This window comes from Lacerta agilis, chromosome 1 (assembly GCF_009819535.1).
Source record: "Lacerta agilis isolate rLacAgi1 chromosome 1, rLacAgi1.pri, whole genome shotgun sequence".
Lineage (NCBI taxonomy): Eukaryota > Metazoa > Chordata > Lepidosauria > Squamata > Lacertidae > Lacerta > Lacerta agilis.
Genome location: NC_046312.1, coordinates 56,321,258 through 56,344,875, shown reverse-complemented (window position 1 = coordinate 56,344,875; position 23,618 = coordinate 56,321,258). Strand labels below are relative to the sequence as shown.

Genomic DNA, 23,618 nt, shown 5'->3' with positions numbered 1-23,618 from the left:
CATCAATGAGAATTTTGTGGGAAACTCGCAGCTTGATTTGTCTGTCCAGCTAATTTTTTGCTTAGCTTATTTTCTCAAAGCAAAAAGGAAACTGTTCAAGGTTCACAAAATGGCAACGGAATTGCCCTTCTGACAAAATTGATTTGGAATTCAGTACTGAATATTTGTAATTAATGTAATGTCTGCTAAAATTGCTTATCGTATTGCATAGTTTCAAATTCCTGTTAGACGGGGGAAAGATGAGTAAACTCCTTTCCTTCAGAGACTGACAGCCATGGGAGTAGATAATCTTTGAAAAGAATGCATGAATATTGGATTTTTATACATCACCAATAAAACGATCAGCAACGTGCAAAATATGTGGTTCAAAAGCATCTAAAAATGTAAACCAAAGCACAATGTTCTGAGCCCTTTTGAATATTATGGTTGTGTTGTATATTAATCATATATTAAAGTGTATTGCCTTTCTTTTTTCATGTTCAATCTTTATTACACTTGTTAATTTGATAGGATGATGACAAAAGCTTTAGACGAGCACCTTCATGGAGGAAGAAGTTTAGACCAAAGGACATACGGGGTTTAGCAGCTGGATCAGCAGAGACTCTCCCTGCAAACTTCAGAGTTAACACCTCAATGTCTTCACCTTCTATGCAGCCAAAGAAGATGCAAATTGATGGTAATGTAGTGCTTATTTTTTTAAGCATGATGATGATTTATGCCTGAGGTTGTAAGTGTAATCATCTGCTTTCTTTGTATGGGGAGTGGGGAGGACTTAACCCTGTGCATGACTTTCAGTAATGCTTTAATTTGTCAGTGAATGATGGCAGCATTAGTAATACTATTTCAGCATTAATAACTGTTGACTTTCTGTGAGATCTAATGAAGCAAACATTAGGATTGTCTTCAAATGATTTAGAAATCTTTTAAAAAACATTTATCTCTGTGTGGTAATGGAACACATCTGAATCTATTATCCATGTAGCACATATGAAATATGCAATCCACAAAGTATTATTGCTGTACATAATCCAGTTTCAGCTGTTGTATGATGTTCTGCTCCATTCCGCTTGGTGGATAGATATTATTCAGCAGCTGTAACTGGTAGATTCTACCAGCTATGCAGGTCTTACCAGTAAACAACCTGATTCCTTAACACAGGGTGGGGAGTCTCTGGCCCAGATGCGCTCTCTCAGTAAATGTTATTAGCCAAGACAACCAAGGTAGTTTCAGTGATGTGACCAGGGCTAAAGTCAGATTGGAATGGATCCAAGTAATCAGCTTTCTCCAAGCATTCCTAAGGCTGTGCCACCGTCACCTTCTCAAACACCTTGCTCCAAAATGGTATATTTGCCACTGGGCAATAGTTTTAATACTTCTGGGTCTAGGGAAGTCGTCTTAATGAGGGGACGCACAGCTGCCTCCCTCAGGGCAGATGCGACATCTGCCATAGTGCCACCTCTTATGTTTTATAGAATTGTAGAGTTGTAAGTGACCAAGAGATCTAGCCCAACTCTCTACAATGCAGGAATATTTCGCCCAATGTGGGGCTCGAACCCATGACCCTGAAATTCAGAGTCTCATACTCTACTGACTGAGCTGTCCCCTTTCCTTGACCTCTCTTCATTTTGGTTAGTTCTTTTATGAGCTATGCTAGTCAGGTATATGGAGAGGAACTGTGTCAGTATTGGCACAGGAGCATAGGGCTGAGAGCCACCTGACCTTAAACACCTAAGTGAGAAGCTGCCATGTGAATATAGCTAGTACGAGGCTTATAAATTCATGACCCCAGGCACCACATTGAATGCTGCTCTAGAGATAAAGCTGTTAATTAACCTGGGAAGCTGTCTTACACCAATCCAGAGCATTGGTCCATTGGTATTGCTTCCAATTCCTGATGCCCTCTGCACACAAAGCATGTCTTTTGCCATTGAGCTATGACACCTTTTCCAAATTTGTGATTGGGGCATGTGGTTGTTTTTACCTACAGTGGTACCTTGGGTTAAGAACTGAATTCGTTCTGGAGGTCCGTTCTTAACCTGAAACTGTTCTTAACCTGAAGCACCACTTTAGCTAATGGGGGCTCCCGCTGCTGCTGCGCCGCCAGAGCATGATTTCTGTTCTTATCCTGAAGCAAAGTTCTTAACCTGAAGCGTTATTTCTGGGTTAGCGGAGTCTGTAACCTGAAGCGTCTGCAACCTGATAGAAGGATTGAAAGAATATGCTGGTGTAGTTTGGTGGGCTGCAACCAATTTCACAATTAACGGTGGCCCTCAATATGCGCAAGGTTTTCTCATTCTTTCCATAAAGTGGCTTACAAATACAAAGTAGTGAATATGTAGCCAATTACTTTACATTCTACGTAGCTAACATTTTGTAACTTTATGGTGTTACTGCATTGATATGTGGTTCTAATACTAACTGCATGCTGTGTTCTGCATGTCTTCCTGATTGTTGGAATAGGCAATGTATCAGCAACACAAAGATTGGATTCTGCTACAGTAAGGACTTATTCATGTTAAAGCCTTTTATTGGTAAGTAACAGTGATAGCCTCATTGTGGTGCGTTGATGTTTTTAAAGTTACAGTATACAAATATAGGAACACATTCTTGACATCTTTCTGGTTGCTGTCTGTGGCATGCTGAAGTCCACATTGATTCAGAAGATGTTCCCCAGAACCACAAACTGCTGTCCAGCCTCATGAATTTAGAAAGCAGTTTTGCAATTCAGCCAAGCAGCTGTAAAGAGGAAGTTGGTGAAATAGTTCATATACAGCACCAATATATAATCCCCCTTTGAACAGCTGTCATACCTAGTCCCCAAACTACTTCTAAAACTCCGTAATTTAGACATAAGTTTGATTTCTGTGGGGACACCTTTTGAAAGGCTCTGGGCGCAGGAGTTATACCCCCTTCTGCATTTCTTTCTGTATTTGTGATGTCTTTTTGAAATGGGCAGTATATAAATATTTTAAATAAATCTACATTAGATAAATGTAAAAAAATATATTTTCATGCGCTGATAACTGTACTTTCAGCACCAGACTTTCTAGTTTGTTTTTGGAAGATTGAAAAGGGGGAACTTTTATGTAATGTGCAAATAACTTGTATTGGGGTTTGTAGTATTGTAAGTACAAATACATCTGTATACTTCAATTTTTTATTCTGTTGTACTGGGTAAGTGAATGAACAAAACGCCATGCAGGACGCTGCTCCTTGCCCTTTAAAATTCTGTCCAACCCTTAAGGGCTATAATCCTGCTTTAAGGAATAAAGGCTGCCTTCATGGGCGTAACCAAGGGAAGGCAGGGAGGCAGCCTGGCTACGCCCATGGCCAGATCAGCTTCTTCAAGCAAATAGTTTGGTTTTTGTTTAAAACATGTCTGCCTTAATTATATCTTTGGGGAGACAATGCATGGGAATACGTAACATTTTATTGTATATAAGACTGAATTATAAAATATTCTCGTTCTTTGAAAGCTACCTATCGGAAAGTGCTTTACAACTAGTTGTGCATCTGGTGCAGTTGCACTCGTGGCACCGAGAGGAGTAGCCCACTGGTGCTGTGGCACTTCAGAGTAAAGTCATTCCATACAATTGTTCAGCTGTTGGATGTAGAGGAAAAGGGAAGTCTGGGCAGAGTTTGGTTCCCCCCTTCCTTTGCCTAACAGCCAGTTGGCACTGTGACAGGTTTTCACTGCCTCCCTTGATTGAGGCTGTGAAAAAATAGTAAAACTGCATGTAGTCTCCCCTCTGTGCTTGTCATTCCTTGGATCAGAGAGATGGTGAATATGCTTTCCTGACTTGACTTCTGCAACTAACTGAGTCTTACTTTATTTTCAGTTTATCCCCACTATTTCTACAGATGACCTGAAACATTTTGAATTCAAAGACCGTATTTTGGAAACAATTCAAATCTTTAATCTTGTTAATACTTGTTAAATCAACACTTTGAAATATTTTATTACAGAGTTTTTAATTAGATGAATTTGTGAGTCTATAGAGAAAGTATTTTAGACTTAAATGTTTCTTATATTTATGTAAGTGTATGTGAGTCTTATTACTTACCTTTGTATTCAGTCTATAAATCAAATTACTGCCGATTTGTTAATTTTAGTCTCTTCAACTGAATGTACTGTAATGCTTGTATGTATCTACCCCTATAAGCAATGTAGGGTTTTTTTTTTGTAAATTATGCAGTTATTGTAATTATCGGTAATAAGTTTTTAATAATAAACACAGGTGAAAAGGATTTTACTATCTTTGTAAAGGTATCCTGACTCAAGCAGTATATATATTTTGCCATTTGGAAAATGCTAGCTAGCTCTAAAGCGTTAAATAAATCCCATTTTTTTCAGAGAAGCGTATGTTTATTAATAAAGTGGGCATGGTACCTGCTTCTATTTCCGTTCATAACTGTACGTTTTCCACCTAGCATATGATTTTAATGTGGATTTATTTAAGTCTTCTGTTCAATATAACTTGCTTTAAGTGAAATTCTAAAATGTGGGATTTATTTGAATAATATGAAATGTGTGTGAGACCTGGTGAGCTCTTTTATAACTACTTTTTTGTGGCTGTATTTGTACAGTCTATGTTCATTGACTGAGCATAAGCCATAAGCGGAAATATTTTCTCTTAACTGAGGATAGCTCCTAATAGTACTCAATAGGGAACGAAGTGCTCTCCTGTATTTTGATGTGAAACTGTTTTTCAGAAAAATACTGATGCAATTCTTCTAAGTGGACCAATCATGATGCGCAACTGTCTCATGACGAAAATGCTAATGGCCCATGAGGCTAAAGCGTGTAGTAGTGCAACTATTAAAAAGGCCTTATTTTTCTTATGCCATCTTTTGCATATATTTATAAACTTGTTTTAAATTCTGGACAAAAAATTAATTGTTAATAGCGTTAGCCATTTCAACCAATATAAGTAGAAAATGCATCATTTGTTTTTTAAATAGCATCTTAAGAGGCCAGCGAGGAATGAGTTCAGATTATGGTGCATTATTTATTATGCAATAATACATACAGCATGTCTTTTTCTGTTTTGGTTTTGGCTCTTTTTAATTGTACGACTGAAATTCATTGTTACTGTTCTGTTGTTGTTTTTCTATTAATCTTTTATGTGTACTTCTGATTATGTAACAAAATATGTACAGACTAAGTACTTTTGAACTATTTTTATCACAGTATTATTTATTGCTTTCTTTCAATAAAGTACTGAGGCATTTTTTCCACTGCCAACAATGGGGCTTGAAGTGTTTTGAAGTGAGATTTCAAGTAATTAATTGATGTAGATGAGATTTCTTGTGAAGCATCGAGTCATGTTCCCCTTTGCTGAAACCAGCTTTCCCCAGCCCAGGTGCCCTCCAGATGATTCTGGAGCACAACTTCCAGAATTAGACTACAACTTGGGTGAGGCTGGTCTAAACTGAGGCAGGTCCCGTAACCTTCAAGACACTTAAGCTACCCATGGTGTAGCACAATGTGGTGTTCTAGTAGCTTTGCACTACAACTCCCATTCTCCTATTGTCCATGCTGGCTGGGGACTGATGTGAATTACCCAGAACATCTGGAAAGCACCTCCTGTGCTGTGTCACAGTCTGTTTACGTTTGTAAAGTGTAGCCCTACATTAGATTGCGGCTACGATGGTAAACTCCGTTGTACTCCAATGCAACTTCAGAGTAAGCCTGCATAACAATGCATGGCTGAGCACCTCAGCTGTGTGCAGGATTGGAACCCTGCTGATGAAAATTTGTCTCAAAATGTGCCACATAAAACTAAGTTCACCCCACAGTTGAACTGATGAAACTGCTCTTGCCTTCTGCCATCCTCTTGTTTTCTAAATGGCTGCTTAGCACTGTGACCAGGAGCTATTGTCATGTAATCTGGGGATTACCCCCCCCCTTTTTTATCTATGCTATACTAGCACTTTAGTGTAGAAACAGATTAATATTTCTGGTAACTATAGCAACTCTATGTTGAATGTGCTTTCCTCAATATTGAATGATAACAGGAACCAGCCTCTGTTCTCTCTGCAGTCATTTCAATGCAGATGAATCACACATTTCCCCAAGCTTTTCCTTTCCATCTGAGCAGTTCACAACTTGCCACTCGCATTTTGAGGTGCAAGCACAGAATCAAACAAAACAGCTGTTTGCTGCCCTAGAGGCAAAGAGTTACAGCTTCTTTTCCTTCCATACTTGCATCTCAAACCCTGGAAAGGAGGAAGATTAATGTTCCCAGCAGTTTCCCCTTTAATTCTGTATCAGTATCTTAGACCAGGGGTAGTCAGTGTGGTGTCTGTGGCAAACTCCCACAGTAAAGATGGCAGCAAGGTAACATGACCAGGTTGGAGGGACGTTAAAATTTAAAACACTCGCTGACAATAATTCTTGAGAGGTCTGAGATTCTCTGTACATGGTAGTGTTTACTAATGCAGCAGCAAGGATTCTTTATAAAGGAAAACCTAAGGCCACTTGTCCCTCAACCAGTAGATCAAAGTAAGAATGAGGCATGTTGGAAACAAAAGTGGAATTTTATTTATACACATTCAGTGAGGGTTAAAGCTCAGGGATTACTCTGGGAAGGTACACCTTGTTTCAGTCAGATCACTTGACAGAATTAAGAACTTTACTTAAAGCTTTACTTTAAACCTGTTTCTAATTAAACTAATTGTTCCAAGAATGGTTATGTGTTCTACTCAGCCAGTAAAACACTTTCAAACTCCTTCTAGAATCTCTTCCTTCCCCTCGGAAAAATAATCTGGGTTGCCCAGCCTAGCGAAATCCTAACCACTCAGCCAAGCCTTTAAAAGCCTAGAATCCACACAAGCGCTATCTGACCATTTATGTCAGTTTCTCTTCTTTAACTCTCCACTTCCTTGTGATTGGTCGACACCCCCCCCAACCCTGATTGGCTTCTGGGTCTCCAGGAGGACGACCCAATGCCCAGTGTTCATAAGTGTCCTCCAAATAACTTCCCATCATCCCTGTCCATTGGCCATGTTGGCTAGGGCTGGTGAGAGCTGTTGTCCAACAGTATCTGGAGGGCATTACATTGCTTAGCCCTGACTTAGATCCATATGAGCCTTTCCATAACTTGATCTGGCTGGCTCTTCTCTCCCCATGCCATAATAAAAGTTTTCTGCTTCAGTTTTGTGGAATATTCTCTCCTGGAAACAGTGATGCTCTCTGGGCAGAAGTCCAGGGCCCTATTGAGCAGAGTGATAGAGCAGGGCTGGATTTGCACATTTTGAAGCAATGCAATGAAGCAAGCGATGGTGCTAATACTTGGAAATCTTGTTGAGGTCAGCCACAACAGTTTTAAGAAAGGCTTTAGGAAACTTGTTTTTTAGCATATAACATTCATGTTGCAAATTTCATTCAGCTATAAATTCCATAGATGGAATAAAGTTGCTTTTCTAGACTCTCACATTTTTACCACCATTAAACTGTATTTGTGAGTCATTGCTCTTCTTTCCCAATGGTGTAACATCTCTCGTTTACCCCAAAAAAGGTCTATAGGAAATTGCATCCTAGAACATTTTTTTTAAGTTGCAGGTTTCCAAAGAGTAGAAAAGTGTTCCTTAATACATACATACGTGTTTTTAAGCAGTTGGTCTCTGCTCCGTGCCCCAAACATGAGTTTCCAACAGTCATCATTGCTATTATTTGGAGTTCAATAGACAACTTTTTTAAGCTATAGAAATGCCATTTTTAAAGCATGGATCTCTGAAGTTTGGACTTGCAGATGGTAAAAAGAGTGTTCCGTTTACCTATTCTTCCCATGCACATGCCTGGCAAAAACAGCTAGAGTGCTTCCCTCTTCTACAGGAGCTTGGCTGGGGAGAAGGGAAACAACCTGAGGCAGAAAAGTGGCAGCAACCCTTTATTCCAGGTCAAAGACTGTTGCTTTTGTCCTCCCTCTGCTGAAGCCCTGGATCCCTCCAGCTCATTTCCTCCTCATTTGTGATGGCCCTACACACTAACAGTCATGTGAGGCTGTAATTTCGGGGGCAAAGTGCCATCAGTATGCTAATGATACTCAGCTCTATTTCTCCACAACATCTCAATCAGGAGAGGCCGTGCAGGACCTGGACTGGTGCCCAGACACAGTGGTGGGTTGGATGAGGAAAAAGAAACTGAGCTTTGAATCCCAGCAAGATGGAGGCGCTGTGGGTGAATGGTTTCCTGTGTTTGAGAAATTGGCCAGTTGCCGTCCCTGGATGGGGTTGTGATTGGAGGCCTCAGTGGCTAGGAGTGGCTTCTATTTGCTTTGACTAGTGCAACAACAGGATCGGGATAGCTTGTTGCACATTAATGTTCAGGCATTAATGACTTCAGTATTGGATTACTATGCAGGACTTCCCTTGTGCTTGACCTGGAAACTGCAGCAGGATCGCTGACAGGAGTGAGACCCTCTCAGCATATAACACTCTTGCTCAGAGATCTGCAGTGGCTGCTGGTATGTTACCAGGTCAAAGTCAATGTGTTACGGTTAGTATATGGCTCCAGGGGCATAGCAAGGGGGGGGCGGGCCGTCCCAGGTTCCATAATGAGGTGACAAATTATCAAGGAACAATTTTGGAAAATGCCTGCTCCGAAGGTCTTATCTTACTATACTAGGGATTATATAGCTATATATGAAATTTCATGCATATTGGTTAATATCTTGACCCTCCTCCACCAAAATAGCTGTTTACTTGGCTGTTTTCCTATGTCGTGAAGGCTGAAATTTCAGTTCAGTGGAGCACTTACTGTTCCCAACCCTAACCCTGTGGAAAGCCATCTAATTAGACTTTAATTTGATCTTGAGATGTTTTTAGGAGGTAATTTAATTATTGTTAGATTTTATACCAATGTTATGTATCTGATGTTAGCCACCCTGAGCCCGACTTCGGCCGGGGAGGGTGGAATATAAATAAAAGTCCCATGCCTCTGGGGGGGGTGTGTGTGACAAATTTATTTGCCCCCGGGTACCAATTTACCTTGCTACGCCCCTGTATGGCTCTCAACAACTTGGGGCCAGTTTTCTTAAAGGGGGGCCTCACCATATGTGTCCAGTCGGCCACTTCAGTCTGTGGGACTAGCACTTTTACAAGTGCAATACGTTTGTTCCACACTTGCAAGAAGCCAACCTTTCAGTGTTGCAGCACCTACACTTTGGAATTCTCTGCTCATTGATAGTAGGCGGATGCCTTTTTCAAATGGTTTTCCTGTGCCTACTAAAAACTATTTTAGTTCCAGCAAGGCTACCCAGGCATGTAATCTTAACATTCAATTTTAACGCATCATTTTAGTAAGTACAAGTGTTTTAAAATTAGACTTTGTTTTAAAGCGTAATTTTTTATGTGACTTGTTTTTAATGATTTTTAGGCTGTCTACTGTAAGCCGTTTAGAGGTCTTTTGTACTAGTGGCGGTATGCAAATTTTGTTAAAATAATCCCATGCCTATTTTAGCTGGGAGCCAACCCCACTGAAATCAGTGAGACGTGGTTTACTTTTGGATAGACGTTGTGATCTAATTGCTAGTAAATTTCCTGCCCACCGACCGGCCGACTTTAACGCCTGGGTTCCCCCACTCTCACCCTCTGAATGGCAAAAGCCATTGCACGCTTGGGTAAGAAAAGATGCTCCGATAGCGGGCTGGGGACCCGAGCAAGCGCGTTAGAAAGAGACGGCGCTCGCGCCGAGCAGAGAGAGGGTCCGGGAGCTTTTGCATAGGAAAAGAGAGGGGCGCATCGGGGGGTTTCCAATATAGGCGACCCCCGTCTCCGCGGACTTGCTGCAAAACCCGCCCGGAGCCGAGTGCCAACCACCACCAGCAGCTCTCTTTAGTCCTCTCCCACCTGATGACGCGCTGTGATGAAAAACAGGAAACGGGATCTTGGGAGAGGCGGAAATTGCAGCAACAGCCGAGTTAGGAAGCCCCAGCAGTGGAAAGCGAGGAGACGCTGCATCGGGAGAGGAAGGCGCCTGGGCAGCCAGGAAGTGGGCTGGGAACAAAGTAAGTGGCAGGAGCCCGGCCAGGTGCTCGCTCGCGCGGCTCGCCTTTTGCGCCAGCGACGGGGAGGCTCCTCTGCGCAGCAAGATTTGCAAGCCGGGAGGGTCCCTGCCGCCCGCGATCCGCTTGCTCGTAGCGGGACTCTGGTCTTGGTGGAGTGGGGAGGTGCAGCCGGGCTTGGGGGCTTTAAAAAAAAGAAAAAAGATCAAGTGGGCGGGGGGTGCCCTGGCTCTGATTTCTGCGCCACGCGCGACATGCCCATCCCGGGGATCTAACTAGGGCAGCCCGCAATGCAAGGTGGGGCCCGTACCTGAAGCAGCCCAGATTGAGATTTGTGAGGGGTGGAGGAAGGAGAAGAGTCGTATATGGAGGGAGGAAGCGGGGGCTGGGATGCCGCCACATGGCATCTCCGTGGCTGACTGGGTGGGCTGCCTCGCTTTGATCGCCCTTTGTTCTTCGGGGGCGAGGAGGCAGCTGATCGAAGGGGGCTGAGCTGCTCTTGCTTCCTTGTCTGGGACGCTCATCCCCGAAGGGAGGGAAGCGCCTTCCCGGCTCGCTCTTCCGTTCGCCGGGCGTGCCCGCTCTCCGTGCCTACTCATGGGGGCAGCATCGTGCTGGAGAGAGGACTGCCCGCCTCTTGGGCAGTTGGCATGTTCCTGGGTGCATGGATTGCAATTCAGGCTAGTGGTTGTGGATACGAAAACTGGGTGGGCTTGTCTGGAGTAGGAGAATATCATTGTGTGTTGTGTTTGATCTCAGGGGAAGGAAGTTACTTGACAGCTTCATCTTGGGGGTGCTGCTCCCCGCAAGCTTAAAGCTGGTAAGAACTCTGGCAGGGTGACCATCAAAATAACCCTTAAGTGTCTCTAGGATATGAAGCTGCCAGGTCCACCCAGCAATGGTCCATCTAGCTCAGCATTGTCTACATGCCTTCCAAGGTTTCTCCAAGGCTACCTGGAGATGCTGTGGATGAAACTGGAGACCTGAGTGCAAAATAGGCACTCTGCCACTAGCTAATAGCCCTTCTCTTTGTCCTGTGATTGAACCCCACCCCCACCCACTTCTTAGCCATTAATGCAATAGGGAGATGCGCAAGGATTTTCCTGGAGCATTGAAGGGATGCTTATCTGCGCTTGTTAGACGCATTTCCATGTTTATAATTACTAAAAGGCCACGGCATGTGAGCCAGTAGTTTATGGAGGCAGCAGGTCATGAGCACTGCCACAGATCATGTGTCTGAAAACTACTGCCTAGCTGCCTGTTATGTTCATCCTACGGGTGTTGATGTGTGCTGGGCCTACCCTTGTCATCCTGTGAGACAGTGTGCTTTTGGAATCCAGATTAGAGCACTGTTCAACTGGATGCAGATACTGTCCTTTGGAAGCGGCTTGTGGTAGTTCATTGCCTGTGATTCAGTCAGTCACACAAAATGTTACTCATGGTGCAGGCAGAAGTTGGACTCATTCATTCTGAAGTCCACATACCACTGAACTATCCAGTGTTTCAATGAAGAGTGCTGATTGAAGATGTTTATTTCTGTTGTGGTCATTGCTTTGCCTGTTCAGCTTTGAATCTAATTGTCTATGTCCCACTCTGTATTATTTCCTACCTCATTGCACTTCCTAGAGCAGGGCTGGCAAGCCTGTGCCCCACCCCTAAATGTTCCTGGGCTACAGCTTCCATCAACCCTGACCATTGATCATGCTGGCTGGGGTTGGAGGAAGTTGGGAGCCCAACATTCGTTTGACCATAGATTCCCTCATTCCTCTTTTTCTAATTGACATGAGAAGTTGGGTCCAGACAAAATGTTATCTGATGGCCAAACCATGGTTTAGTGATCAAGAGTGTATTTGTATTTTACCTAACACTAACTGGTGGCAAACCGTTGTCCTGATATTGAACTAGTGATAGGAAAAGCTTCATTTGCTCAATATTTGCATGCCAAACTGTTTTTGAAGGCACAGAGAAGCCTGTAGTCCTAAAATTAATAGATGCTGGATGTATCTGACTTTCTGACCCAAATGGCACATATATGTAGCATACCTGCATAAATGTGTACAAGTCAAGAAACTCCAAATACCCATGAAATGGAGATTACTGACAACGGTTAGTTTAAGGTATTGTGTTGAGGCCTGCTCTTTGCTCACTTAGGGACAAATGCAGTAAACTTATATTCTATAGCACAGACCTATAGAACCATGTAGGATGGGTAGCTAATGCGAAAGTGTTCCTCTGAGGTACCGCAATTGCCGTTGACTTGCTACACTACTTTTTACTTTCCTGCTGTATAAAATACACTCTGCATGCCACTTGGCACCCTCCTTTCTTGACTACAGTCTGGATAAATTATTTTGATGTTTTATTATGTTTTGATATATGTTGGAATCCACCCTGGGTGGCTGGGGGAACCCAGTCAGATGTGTGGGGTATAATAATAATAATAATAATAATAATAATAATAATAATAATAATAATATTCCTCTCTGGCTGTTGAAGAATCAGCAGAACAAAGTAGCCAGCGTGTCTGATTATCTGAGTTCTCTATTCCCCACCCCCTTACCCCTTTTCTAGAAATTGTGTGAGTCAATGACTCATGGATAACGTTTCTCTCCAGCCTGGTTTGAAAGAAATTGGCCAGAACAGCAAATTGCATAGGAAATTTAAAGCCACTGAGCTGCTAACCATGTTCAGTGGAAAACTAGAAAGGTTAGAGCTGGAAAGGAAAACTCAGTATCTCTTGCGTCTGCAAAAGAAGAGGCTGAATTGTCTGTTGTGCAGTACCTCTGATCCTCTCTGAATGTTGATGACTGTATGTAATCCCAAGCACGCTTACTCTAAAGTGGGCCTCGCTGAATTCAGCATGACTTACAGAGCACTGCAGCCTTATTTTTGGTCTGGTATGTTTTGTGGGGAGAGGATTTGAGCTTTATGGAACTGGGGTGGTCTTCAAACTGCCTGTGTGGGGAGGCAAGAAATTGCTCCAGATTGTCCACATGTCTTTAATTAATGCCATGACCATTTTTATCTCAGTTGAAACTCATTTATATAAAGAGAAGCTACCTTTAAAATCACCTATTTCCATAATTGAAATAAATAATAGTAGAAGCTAAAACTATCTTGCATTGCTGTGAATGTGCAGAGGTGAGCTGGCTAAATAGTTCAGCCTTTTGTCATGCCTTCTCTGAACAGGCCTCCCTTTCTGTGGCTGGTTCACAATGTGTTTCAGATGAATGAATGAACCAAACATATGCATGTTGACTCTTACCAGAATGAATTTCCTCCTTTTCCTTTGAAATGATGCCAGTGACTATTCCTAGCTGTGGAATAATGGCAAGATGATTCTTTAAAATGTCTTCGGCTTGCAACAACGCAGGGTTAGCTGAATGTTCACCCGTTAGAATTGCAGTTGTTGGCAGTATCTAACCCTAGCAAAGCCATTAACCAACCTTTCATTGTGTTAGGGGGTGGAATCTATATATTGTATTTTTCCTAGCAATAATGATGTGATTCTTGCAGAACACAGAACTATTTTGTACTGCAAGTATGAAACCTTAAGTTTTCATTCTAATGTCACTGTTTCTTCTGAAATTTCAGATGTGGAAAGCAAGCGCAGGCCACACTATCAGTGTCAGCCAAGATGATGGTGCTGATGACTGGGAAACGGATCCTGACTTTGTGGTATGGTTAGGAACTTTCTCTAAATGCTAGCCATGCCAGTTAGAATCAGAGCAAAGCAAGTAATTTAGGGCTTGCTAAGTCAAAGTCTAAGAGTCACCGGGAGGGACATGCTTATGTTTGTACCCAACAAATAAATGAATTTAACTGGGCTTTTTAGTAGCTGGATGTTTCTCCTGCTGAAGGACTTGTTGGAAGAGGGCAGGATATGAAATTGAAATTAGCCAAAATGACCAGTGACAGATGGGAAGAGTCAGGGAGGCTGCAATGGTAGGATTTGCTTTCATTAAAGACCTTAAAGTCTCTTTCACCTCTGATTCCTCTGGTTCAATTGTAATTGCTGCTTAACCTGTTTCATTTTCCCGTGTACTTTACAGAATGATGTGAGTGAAAAAGAGCAGCGCTGGGGTGCTAAAACTGTGCAGGGATCTGGTCACCAAGAACACATCAAGTAAGCTACTTCTTTCATGGTCTTAAAACTGTGATTCTGTTGATAGTTTTGGCACGTTATTGCTTTTCTAGAGCAGGGGTGGGGAACCTTAGGCCCTGGGGGCCAAATATGGCCATTGAGCCCTCTCCATCTGGCCCTTGGGACTCTTCCCAGCCACATCCTTCCATCCTCAAGTGTTTTTGCCTGGCTGGAATGTGAATACTGAGAATATCTCTTGCACAGTAGAGTGTATGCATATATAGAAACTAGCCTACTGTGCAAAGCTAAAATGCACATCTGTTGCGCCTCTCATTTTTGCCTCTGGCCCCACCCACCACAAATATTGCATTGAAGGGAATGCGTCCTCAGCCTGAAAACAACCTTGCTCTAGAAAAACAGGCGCACGTAATGGGCCTCATCTTTTAACCCAGGGCTCTTAACCAAAGTTTGAAGCTGGTCAAGAATCCTTGGCTAAACAGGTAGTTAACATTAGCTGCTGGTAATGTTGGTGTCGAAATGCCCTTTAACTTTGGGCAAGGAGTTTGCTTTGGGGAGAGACTGTGGGGGTACAAGCATGTTATCTGGCAGCTCACTCTTCATCTCTTAATTGTGGTTTAGATATTAATTGCATGGCATGCTCACCAGCCCACTGCTGTCATATGTTTTTATCTGTTATAATCTAAAGGGAAGTGAAAAACTGCTTCCAGCTACCACCTTCATTGCTACATACAATGTCTCAGAAATAGAAGGGCAAAATTTCAGAGCTTCTGCCCTAAGTCCTGTGCATGGCAACCATTATTATTTCTCTGGTGAGAGTTAAACTTCAGTATAAAGCTGGGCCTGCAGCTGGCGAAAAACATAGCCTTATGTAACTTACCTGAATGGTAACCTAATGATCAGTTTGGAAAGGTTGATAGTATTGCTGTAATGAAATCTGAAGGTTATGAAGACATCAGTACAGCCGTACCTTGGAAGTCGAACAGAATCCATTCCGGGAGTCCATTCAACTTCCAGAATGTTTGGAAACCAAAGCGTGGCTTCTGATTGGCTGCAGGAAGCTCCTGCAGCCAATCGGAAGTCATGGAAAGCCCCGTTTGGACGTTCAGCTTTCAAAAATAGTTTGCAAACTGGAAAATGTTCGAGAACTAAGTTGTTTGAAAACCAAGGTACGACTGTAATGGCTTTCTGCTCTAAATATTGAAAAAAAATGTTTCTTGAGCATGTGACACAGTTGAGGAACCAGTTTTCCTACTCAGCTCTGGTCATTTGCTCCGTGGTATGCTTCAAAACATAGTTTGGAAATTTTTGCGACAATTGCCTGTTCCTAAAGGCATGTTAGAATCCCTGGCCTGGTGACCCGTAATAGCAGCATAGCTTCTGGCATTGTACACTGATGCTTGAAGTAGATCGATCTCTGGAATAGTACAAGAATACAGATTGCACTATCAGATAAAGTGGCAGGGCAGGTGCACAGCAAGCATGTTTATTGTTAGGAGGCACAGCGTAGGATGAACGACCCTTTTCTGAACAATGTCATGGGCTGTAAATAGGTTACATCCAAGCACTTCTGGTAGGGCAGTAGAAAATCGTGGTCCTTTGCATTACAGGTGACTAGGGCCATATCTGGAATACTGTGCTTAATTTTTAGTCACCCATGGTGAAGAAGGATGAATTCAAAGTGGGAAAAAAGATGCAAAAAGTTGCTACTAAGAAGGTAGCAATAAAACAGGGACGGTTAATTTAATTTTTTTCATAAGTAAATTTTTATTGGTTTTCAAATATCCCCCCCCCCATAATAGCCAAATTATAACAATATCAATTAGTGGGACAGATAATTCAAAGGCAGCTCCAGACAGTGTGAGATAAATGATATGATGGGTATAGCCTACAACTTCTTGCACTTCAGTCAGCACAAGATATACTATTTTTGCCCTGCAAAATCTTGGATGATTGATGAACTTTCTTGACAGGATGGTGAAAGCACTGAAATACTTTGCATTTCGGAGGTGTAATGCACTGCAGTGTTAGCATTTGGGGTTCCTTGTTGCAGACTTCTCAGGCAGGATTCAGCTAATAAAGTCCCATCAGCAGAAGCCCCACACAAAGACTTCTGTTTGCACAACTAGGCTGTCCCCCATCTGCCCCCTGTGTTCTCCCCAAAATTGGCTCTGGGAGGGTTGGATGAACCCCCAGAGCAGTGCATGGAGGCAGGAGAGGAGGCATTGCTTTGTTTGGCAAGCTGAAACCTTAGTACAACATTGAACTCCTCCACTAGGTTTCTTCCTCCATTTAAAGCAGCAAGCAGCAAGGTATGTGTGCGCAGACGGGTGGGAATAATGTAGAAGGATTCTGAAACGGGTATGCAAATAGTGGTTTTTATTTAATTATGGGAGGAGTTGATGTAGTTTCTTTCTTTTCCTAAAGATAATTGGAAATGGTAAGGGCAAAAATGGCGCAGGAGGCGAGAGCTGGATCTAAGTGGCATCTTTTACTGCAATTTCTCTTGTTTTTATTGGTTTTGCCTCGAAAAGCATTCATAAACTGAGGGAGAATGTATCCCAAGAGCATCAGACTCTCAAGGAGAAGGAACTTCAAACAGGACCAAAAGCTTCCCATGGCTATGGGGGGAAATTTGGTGTGGAACAAGACCGCATGGACAAAGTAAGTGTAGAAGATTCTGCATGGCTGATGTGCTGTGTACATGCATTATTTGCCAAAAATGGGCCTCACCAGGCTTTCTTGGACCCTGCCTCATGTTCAAATGTCCTGTCCCTGTTTCTGGGTGTCTGGTGCTATTGTTGCATTCCTTTGACAGGGATCTTGGGATAGTGGAAAAGATGGTCTGACTTGACTTGGCAATCCGTCCAGCTCTCAGTTTTGTTTTCTAATTGCAGGGAAGTGAAAGTACCTTGTGTCATGTGCTGCTCCTGGGAAGGTGCTTAATGTTTCCAGTACACTTTATAAATTGAGGAAATGTCTACCTCACAGACAGAATTGGCATTCATGCTGACTTCCCTTCCATTCATGAATCAAGCCTTTGACATCTCCTCCCTCACTCTACAGACCCTCACTATCACTGGAAATCGGCGTCTGAAGGTTGAGGAATACTAGGGGGTTATTCATTTATTTGCAGTATTTATAGGCTGCCCAATAACAGAGATCTCAGGACATCCCGCAACAAGAAATAAAACAAATTCAGTAACGAAACACTTAAGAGTATAAAGACAGTGGTGGTGGGGAAGTCATATTAAGAACATGAAGCTAAATTGAATTTAAAATAAATAATAAAAAAATACTCTTGCCTGGTGCTGAAATGACAGGAGGGTAATACTGCTGATGGACTTGAAAGCTGCTGAGAGGTTTAGGACAGGCATAGGCAAACTCGGCCTTCCAGATGTTTTGGGACTACAACTCCCATCATCCCTCACCATTGGTTCTGTTAACTAGGGATGATGGGAGTTGTAGTCCCAAAACATCTGGAGGGCCGAGTTTGCCTATGCCTGGTTTAGGAGAACCAACAGGGTTGAAACCTCATGACTGCCTTCTGGGAAAGGTGGTCTCACAGGGCAAACCAAGACCATTTCTGTGCTAGAATGACAACTGAAATTGATTGAGAATGCTGAGGATTCTTGGCTTAAAAAGAAAAAAAAAGTTGTTATTGATTGAGGCATAGAGTCTAAAATAAGAATTGCAGAAAGCCTTTTGCTAAATTTGCTAAGAGACACGTTGCCTCTGTGCTTGATATGAGCCGATGTGGTGCCAGGTGGAATATGCACACTACAATACAACGCTCTAGGCCTGCATTGTGGCATGCAGTAAATGGCCTCTGCTCCTAACAATTCATGAAGGAGAATTGTGGTTAGTAAATATGAGTGTGGTTTGCAGCAACCACAAGCTCTTGCCTCAGCAGACAGATGATGAAGAGGAAAATCCCCAAGTATCTTAATTCTGAACACAGGATTTGAGGAACTAGCTCTTGGGTCAAATTGAAACCACCTCAGCTAATGAAAGAGGCTATGATTTTACTAGAACATGACTTCCCTCTTTCTCTTTAAATCTGATCTGCAGGTTCACTTATGCAAAACCTGGTACAATCATTAAATTGTTTATCCCACAGTCCCAATATATTTTGTTTCTGGTCATTGCAGTTTGGAATAGAAGCCTGTTGTACCTCCTCCCATGCTGAAAACTCTGTTATTATTTTATTTTGAAACTCAGAAATGGCAAACTGTGCGCTAGAAAAGCTCCTGTTTGATAAGGCACATGCTTAGCATCTCTCTCCTGCTCTGCAGGAAGACAAATGTGGAGACCAAATGTGGAGGAAGTTGTTAATGCTTGATAGAGACTTTGGGAAAGGAAAAGAGTGTCTGGTGGCTTCCTGTAGGATAGCAATACAACACAACATAGTGCACACTGAAGGCACAATTTTAGCTGAATTCTCTTGCAATTGGAAGATGCTTTCTGGTAAAATAGCTGCCATAATTGCTGATTCACTAATGGCAGCCTTTATTTTATTTATATTATTTTATTTGTAACAGTATTTAATATACTGACGACTTGTATAGAAAAAGTAGTGTAAAGCACATATACAGTCACAGTAAGCATCAAAGGACAAAAACGTGTCATAAGAATCTGACCTATTACATAAAACTTAACCAGCTGAAACAACCTATTCAAATAAGCAAGTCTTCGAAAGACATCTAAAAAATAAGAAGCAGTGATGCTGGGTGGAATTCCATCAGGAGGGTATTCCACACTGATGTGGTAGCCACACTAAATGCTTGATTTCTCATAGATACCAAGTAGGCCTCATTTGCACAGATAGTTGAAAATGAAGTTTGTAGTGGTTAAGGGCTATCCCTTTCCTGTGGCCTTCTTGCATCTCTAGCCCATGATACTCCTAGTGCATTGGCTTTTTCCCCTTTGCTGTTTACAATTGAGGCTGCATATATATTTTTTGGTAAATGGAAGTACTGACTCCTATAAGCTGAGGTAATGGAATTCCCCCTCCCTTTCACTTTTAATTTGTATACAGTGGTACCTCGGGTTACATACGCTTCAGGTTACATATGCTTCGGGTTACATACTCTGCTAACCCAGAAATAACGCTTCAGGTTAAGAACTTTGCTTCAGGATAAGAACAGAAATCATACTCTGGCAGCGTAGTGGCAGCAGGAGGCCCCATTAGCTAAAGTGGTGCTTCAGGTTAAGAACAGTTTCAGGTTAAGAACGGACCTCCGGAATGAATTAAGTACGTAACCAGAGGTACCACTGTACCGCCTTTCTATATTGCTGTACACAAGGCAATTTACCAAGTTGAAGAAACCACAAAATATGCAACAAAGATCACACATCCTATAACAGTCCAGTCCATGAAATGAACAAATACCTTCCTGTCGGTGACTTGCTCCAGAGCCTTTGCACCTATAAATACATTTTGAACTTGAAATTTAAATCTTATTTGGAAAAGTAAAAATAACAAGAAAGCTGGATTTTTACAATGTTTGTATCATATCAGCTGAAGAGATTGTGTTCATATATATCTTGGATGGGGGCCTCCAGGCCACGAGCCAAACTTGGCCCACCTCCTTCCTGCATCTGGCCCAGGAGGCTTGTTCTCTGAAACCCGGCCCACCTGATGTCATATTTAATGTCAGGTGTGAAGCAAGTAGAGATGAAGCTGCACAAAGCAGGATTGAACCAACAACTGCATCAACTAATCCACAGGGAGTTCAGCCCCACCTAGTTCAGTATGGCAACAGATGACTGACAAGTAGCTGGTCCCATCCACCTGTCAAAGTTGGCCTTCTGGCCTGGGGGAGATAAAGATCTGGCGAAAAGGCTTCCCCACCCTCCAGTATACATGGAGCCAAGACTGCAATCTTTGCTTGTCTTGTACAGTTTAAGTACAAAGGCAACCAAGGTTGAACCTTTAAAGTTACATGTTTTCTTAGAAATACAGAGCAGCCGTGGTTTAACTTGTTTGAATAATCTTAAAAGCGCTCTTAATTGTTCATTGACGCCCTTAGCTTTCTGATGTCATTTCTATAGTTTCTTTGGGGCTTATACAAACTTCAGGTTCCACTGGGAGGACCCAGTAACCACAGTACTTGTTCAGTTTTGTGTTGAATGAATAGGTTTTTCCTTCCTCTAGGTGGAAGTTAATTGGTGCATATGTTTATATTAAATGTGTCTTTTCTTGTTCTTTCAGTCAGCTGTTGGTCATGAATATCAGTCTAAGCTTTCTCAGCACTGTTCCCAGGTGGACTCAGTGAAAGGTTTTGGTGGGAAGTTTGGCGTGCAAGTCGATAGGGTTGACCAGGTAAACAACTTCCTGTATTTCTAGAAATGCGTTTGATAGCTGCCTCCTACATTTTTATAGTGTAGGTGTTGATGTGGCTGTATTAAAATGGTTCACATGTGAGTGTCATTTCTTAATACCACTTTTTTTTTTGGGGGGGGGGTTCTTCATTTAGAATACTCTTGTAATACTTTTTTACTTTTATTTAAATAATTTTCATTTCTTTTTTTTCCCCTACAGTCCGCTGTGGGATTTGAATACCAGGGGAAAACAGAGAAACATGCTTCTCAGAAAGGTAAAGCATTCTGAGGAGTTTGTGTAGAATTTGTCTTTTCTTCTTCACAACAAATGATGCTGCAGAATTCTGTTCCAGTATTTCTTTCATGAAGGCTTGTGGAACAGGAATTTTAAGCCTGTCATTCAATGTCACTGTTGGCAAATGACACAGATAGAAGAATTGACCTTTCAAGTAATGTGTTGTGGCAAATACTTTTTAGGGTTGCTTAAAAAAAAAAAAGACGGGACCCTTTAAACAAGAGAATCTTTTGTTACAAGAAAGTTTCTATAGAATATCATTTGTGTTTAGTACCTAAGTATTGAGTCTATTCCTAACTGAATAGCCACTCAGATGGAAGCCCTATTAGGGCATTCATTTCCTTCACACATCAAAATCATATGAGGAGCATGGTGGTACACAGTCTAGGCCTTACCTCTAACATATCGCCGTTCTCCTGCACAGTGCCCTCCATGAGGGGTGAATTTCTGCAGCAGGGAGTTGTCCTGCACAATTAAGAACCCTGAATAATTCTAATTTTTTGTGCTTGATATATAACATGCACGTCCAACAGGTAGATCGTGATCTACCGGTAGATCACTGGACGTCTGTGGTAGATCACTGGTAGATTACTGGCTCCTCCAAAGAAGCTCAACAAATTTGTCTCCCCTAAGAAAAGCTCAACATTTTTTCCCTGAACCCCTAAAAAACTGGACTTTCCTCCTCCCAAAAAATACCTCAACAAATTTGACTTGAACCCCCCAAAACAGGGGGTAGATCACTGCCAGTTTTTAACTCTGTGAGTAGATCGCAGTCTCTTGGGAGTTGGCCACACCTGATATATAACTTGTCAGAAAAGACTCATGGGTTTTGTTCATCCCTGACTTGTTGGAAGAACTTTTATTCTAACAAACTACTGGATATCTCCCCTTCAAGGCCAGGACAACCCACATTGCTATGAAACCTCTAGAAGTTACATTTAATGGAGTTTAATGTTGGGAGATTCAGGACTGGCAGAATAAAGTACTACCTCACACAGCACAGAGCTAAAGTATGGAATTCACTGCCACAGTAGATAGTGATGGGCGCCATCTTGAATGGCTTTAAAAGAGGATTTGGCAAATGAATGGAGGATCAGACTGCCAGTGTCTTCTAGCCCCAAATACTATGTTCTACCTCTAGTATGCCTCCGAATAGCAGTTTGGGGAATTACAAGTTGGGAGAACACTGTTCCACTCAAATTTTGCATGCAGGCTTCCCATAGACATCTGGTTTGCCACTGTGAGAACAAAATGCTGGAGCAGATGGTCCTTTGGCCTGATCTAGGAGGGACATTACCACCTTTAAAATTTCTAAGCTTAAAGACTAGTGGCAAAACCTGGAGGAAGCATGAAACCACTTTATCATTTGTGGACACATGTATTACTTAATCAAAAGAAGAAAGCTGTCCTGGTTTGTTCAGGATCCGGCCTGGAGTCCCTATTGTCCGCTGTCTGTTAAGTGGGGAGCCCATCTCCCAACATCCATGCATTACAGTGTTCACCTCGCTGTTAAACATGTCTTGCTGTAGTGTCCATAACTCTCATGTGTCTGACAGGCCTTTCTACAAAGTCTATTATCTCTTCTGGATTTTGCTTCAGTTCTGTATGAGGGCATTGGTCTACAAGCTTTATTCAGGCTCCTGAGCTGTTAAAAGAAATGACCCCTAATTTGCAGTATGACTAGTATGTGGTGTAAGATTACATAAATAAATATCAACTTATCTTCCTTCAGTAAAGTTGTTGTAACTGTGACTATTACTTAAATGCCAAATATTTACTCTTTAACACACTTCAAACCACTCTTTTCATAGTTATAAGGGTGGCAGGGGGTAATTATTGAAGGAGGTGCCACTAATTTGCATCATCTTCAGAATTGTTCAGCCGGCATCCATGCAGTTTCTGACATTATTTCAATGTGCTTGTTTCTCAGACTACTCAAGTGGATTTGGCGGGAAATATGGAGTACAGGCTGACAGGGTAGACAAGAGTGCACTGGGATTTGACTACCAAGGGAAAACAGAGAAGCATGAATCGCAGAAAGGTTTGTTACTTGCATTATATTCTTTACATTTTTAAAAAATTTCAGGAGCTTGTGATATGATGGTAAATTTGTAAAAAAAAAAATCCTCTTTAAAAAATAGGGCAGCAACTCATTTTTATAGCATCAACTCAACAAATAACCTTCCTTTTGTGTTTGAAAATTCTCACGGTTTAGCTAACACAAGAATGCTCTTCAATTCAGAGTTGTCGTTAGAGGAGGCGAGAAGTTTATCTAGTAGATTTGATAGAATCTTAATACCTGCAGATTCTAAATTCTGAGTTCCGGCTGCAGTGGTGCAAAACCAAGAAAAAGTCTCTTTTCAAAAGCTTGGTAATGGGTTTCCAAAAAACCAACCAACCAACCCTTATTTGCCTGTTTGTGGAAAATGACCTCTTCCCAGTTCTCTGGGATGGGGGGGATGGGTTGTTTGCTAGGGATAAGAGGAAGTTAGGCTTCTGTTTGCATATTTTTATTTTTGCTGCTGCTGCTCCTTTCTGCAAAACCATGAGAGGAATTATGCACTTTTATTCTCTTTGGAAGAAACCAGTCTCTTTCTGTTCCTGTTCAGTTTTTGCAGGAGGCAGCGAGGAGCTACTGCAAGCACTTGTTCTCGAAAAGGCCAGGGGGGGGGGAGCCACTTCTCTTTTCCTTCTCCATATTTTATTTAAAAATACAGGTGGGCTCAATGTCTTGTGATGTGAAAGTGCCCTCTGTGGTGGTTGGGTAGTGATGGCTCTTTCACACATGTAAGTCAGCACTTGAATACTCAGTTGGAGTGATGAGCAGGAGAATGTGTGAACTGACCCCTCCTAGCCAAATAGCTATTAATAGAAAGAATTTAGTGTCTTA

The 23,618-nt window shown here is 42.1% G+C and overlaps 2 protein-coding genes across 12 annotated transcripts in view; both read left to right on the top strand.

Moving 5' to 3' along the window:
• PPFIA1 (PTPRF interacting protein alpha 1) overlaps window positions 1-5,248 on the top strand; it is a 55,023-nt gene extending 49,775 nt beyond the window's left edge. For 6 of the 8 annotated variants that reach the window (XM_033150347.1, XM_033150391.1, XM_033150382.1 and 3 more), the window contains 3 exons: window positions 511-676; window positions 2,461-2,531; window positions 3,840-5,248. In XM_033150347.1, the coding sequence (XP_033006238.1) occupies window positions 511-676; window positions 2,461-2,519 (225 nt within the window). In that variant the 3' untranslated portion in view covers window positions 2,520-2,531; window positions 3,840-5,248. The remainder of the gene's footprint in view (window positions 1-510; window positions 677-2,460; window positions 2,532-3,839) is intronic. The other 2 variants (XM_033150373.1, XM_033150408.1) reach the window with 1 other exon arrangement.
• Window positions 2,463-23,618, top strand: part of LOC117047360 (src substrate protein p85) — a 37,897-nt gene continuing 16,741 nt past the window's right edge. For 2 of the 4 annotated variants that reach the window (XM_033150444.1, XM_033150421.1), the window contains exons 1-7: window positions 9,863-10,010; window positions 13,602-13,685; window positions 14,060-14,133; window positions 16,644-16,773; window positions 20,324-20,434; window positions 20,654-20,708; window positions 22,659-22,769. In XM_033150444.1, coding sequence (XP_033006335.1) covers window positions 13,602-13,685; window positions 14,060-14,133; window positions 16,644-16,773; window positions 20,324-20,434; window positions 20,654-20,708; window positions 22,659-22,769 — 565 coding nt within the window. In that variant the 5' untranslated portion in view covers window positions 9,863-10,010. Of the gene's footprint in view, window positions 2,532-9,862; window positions 10,011-10,738; window positions 10,828-13,601; window positions 13,686-14,059; window positions 14,134-16,643; window positions 16,774-20,323; window positions 20,435-20,653; window positions 20,709-22,658; window positions 22,770-23,618 lie in introns of those variants that run through there. The other 2 variants (XM_033150429.1, XM_033150436.1) reach the window with 2 other exon arrangements.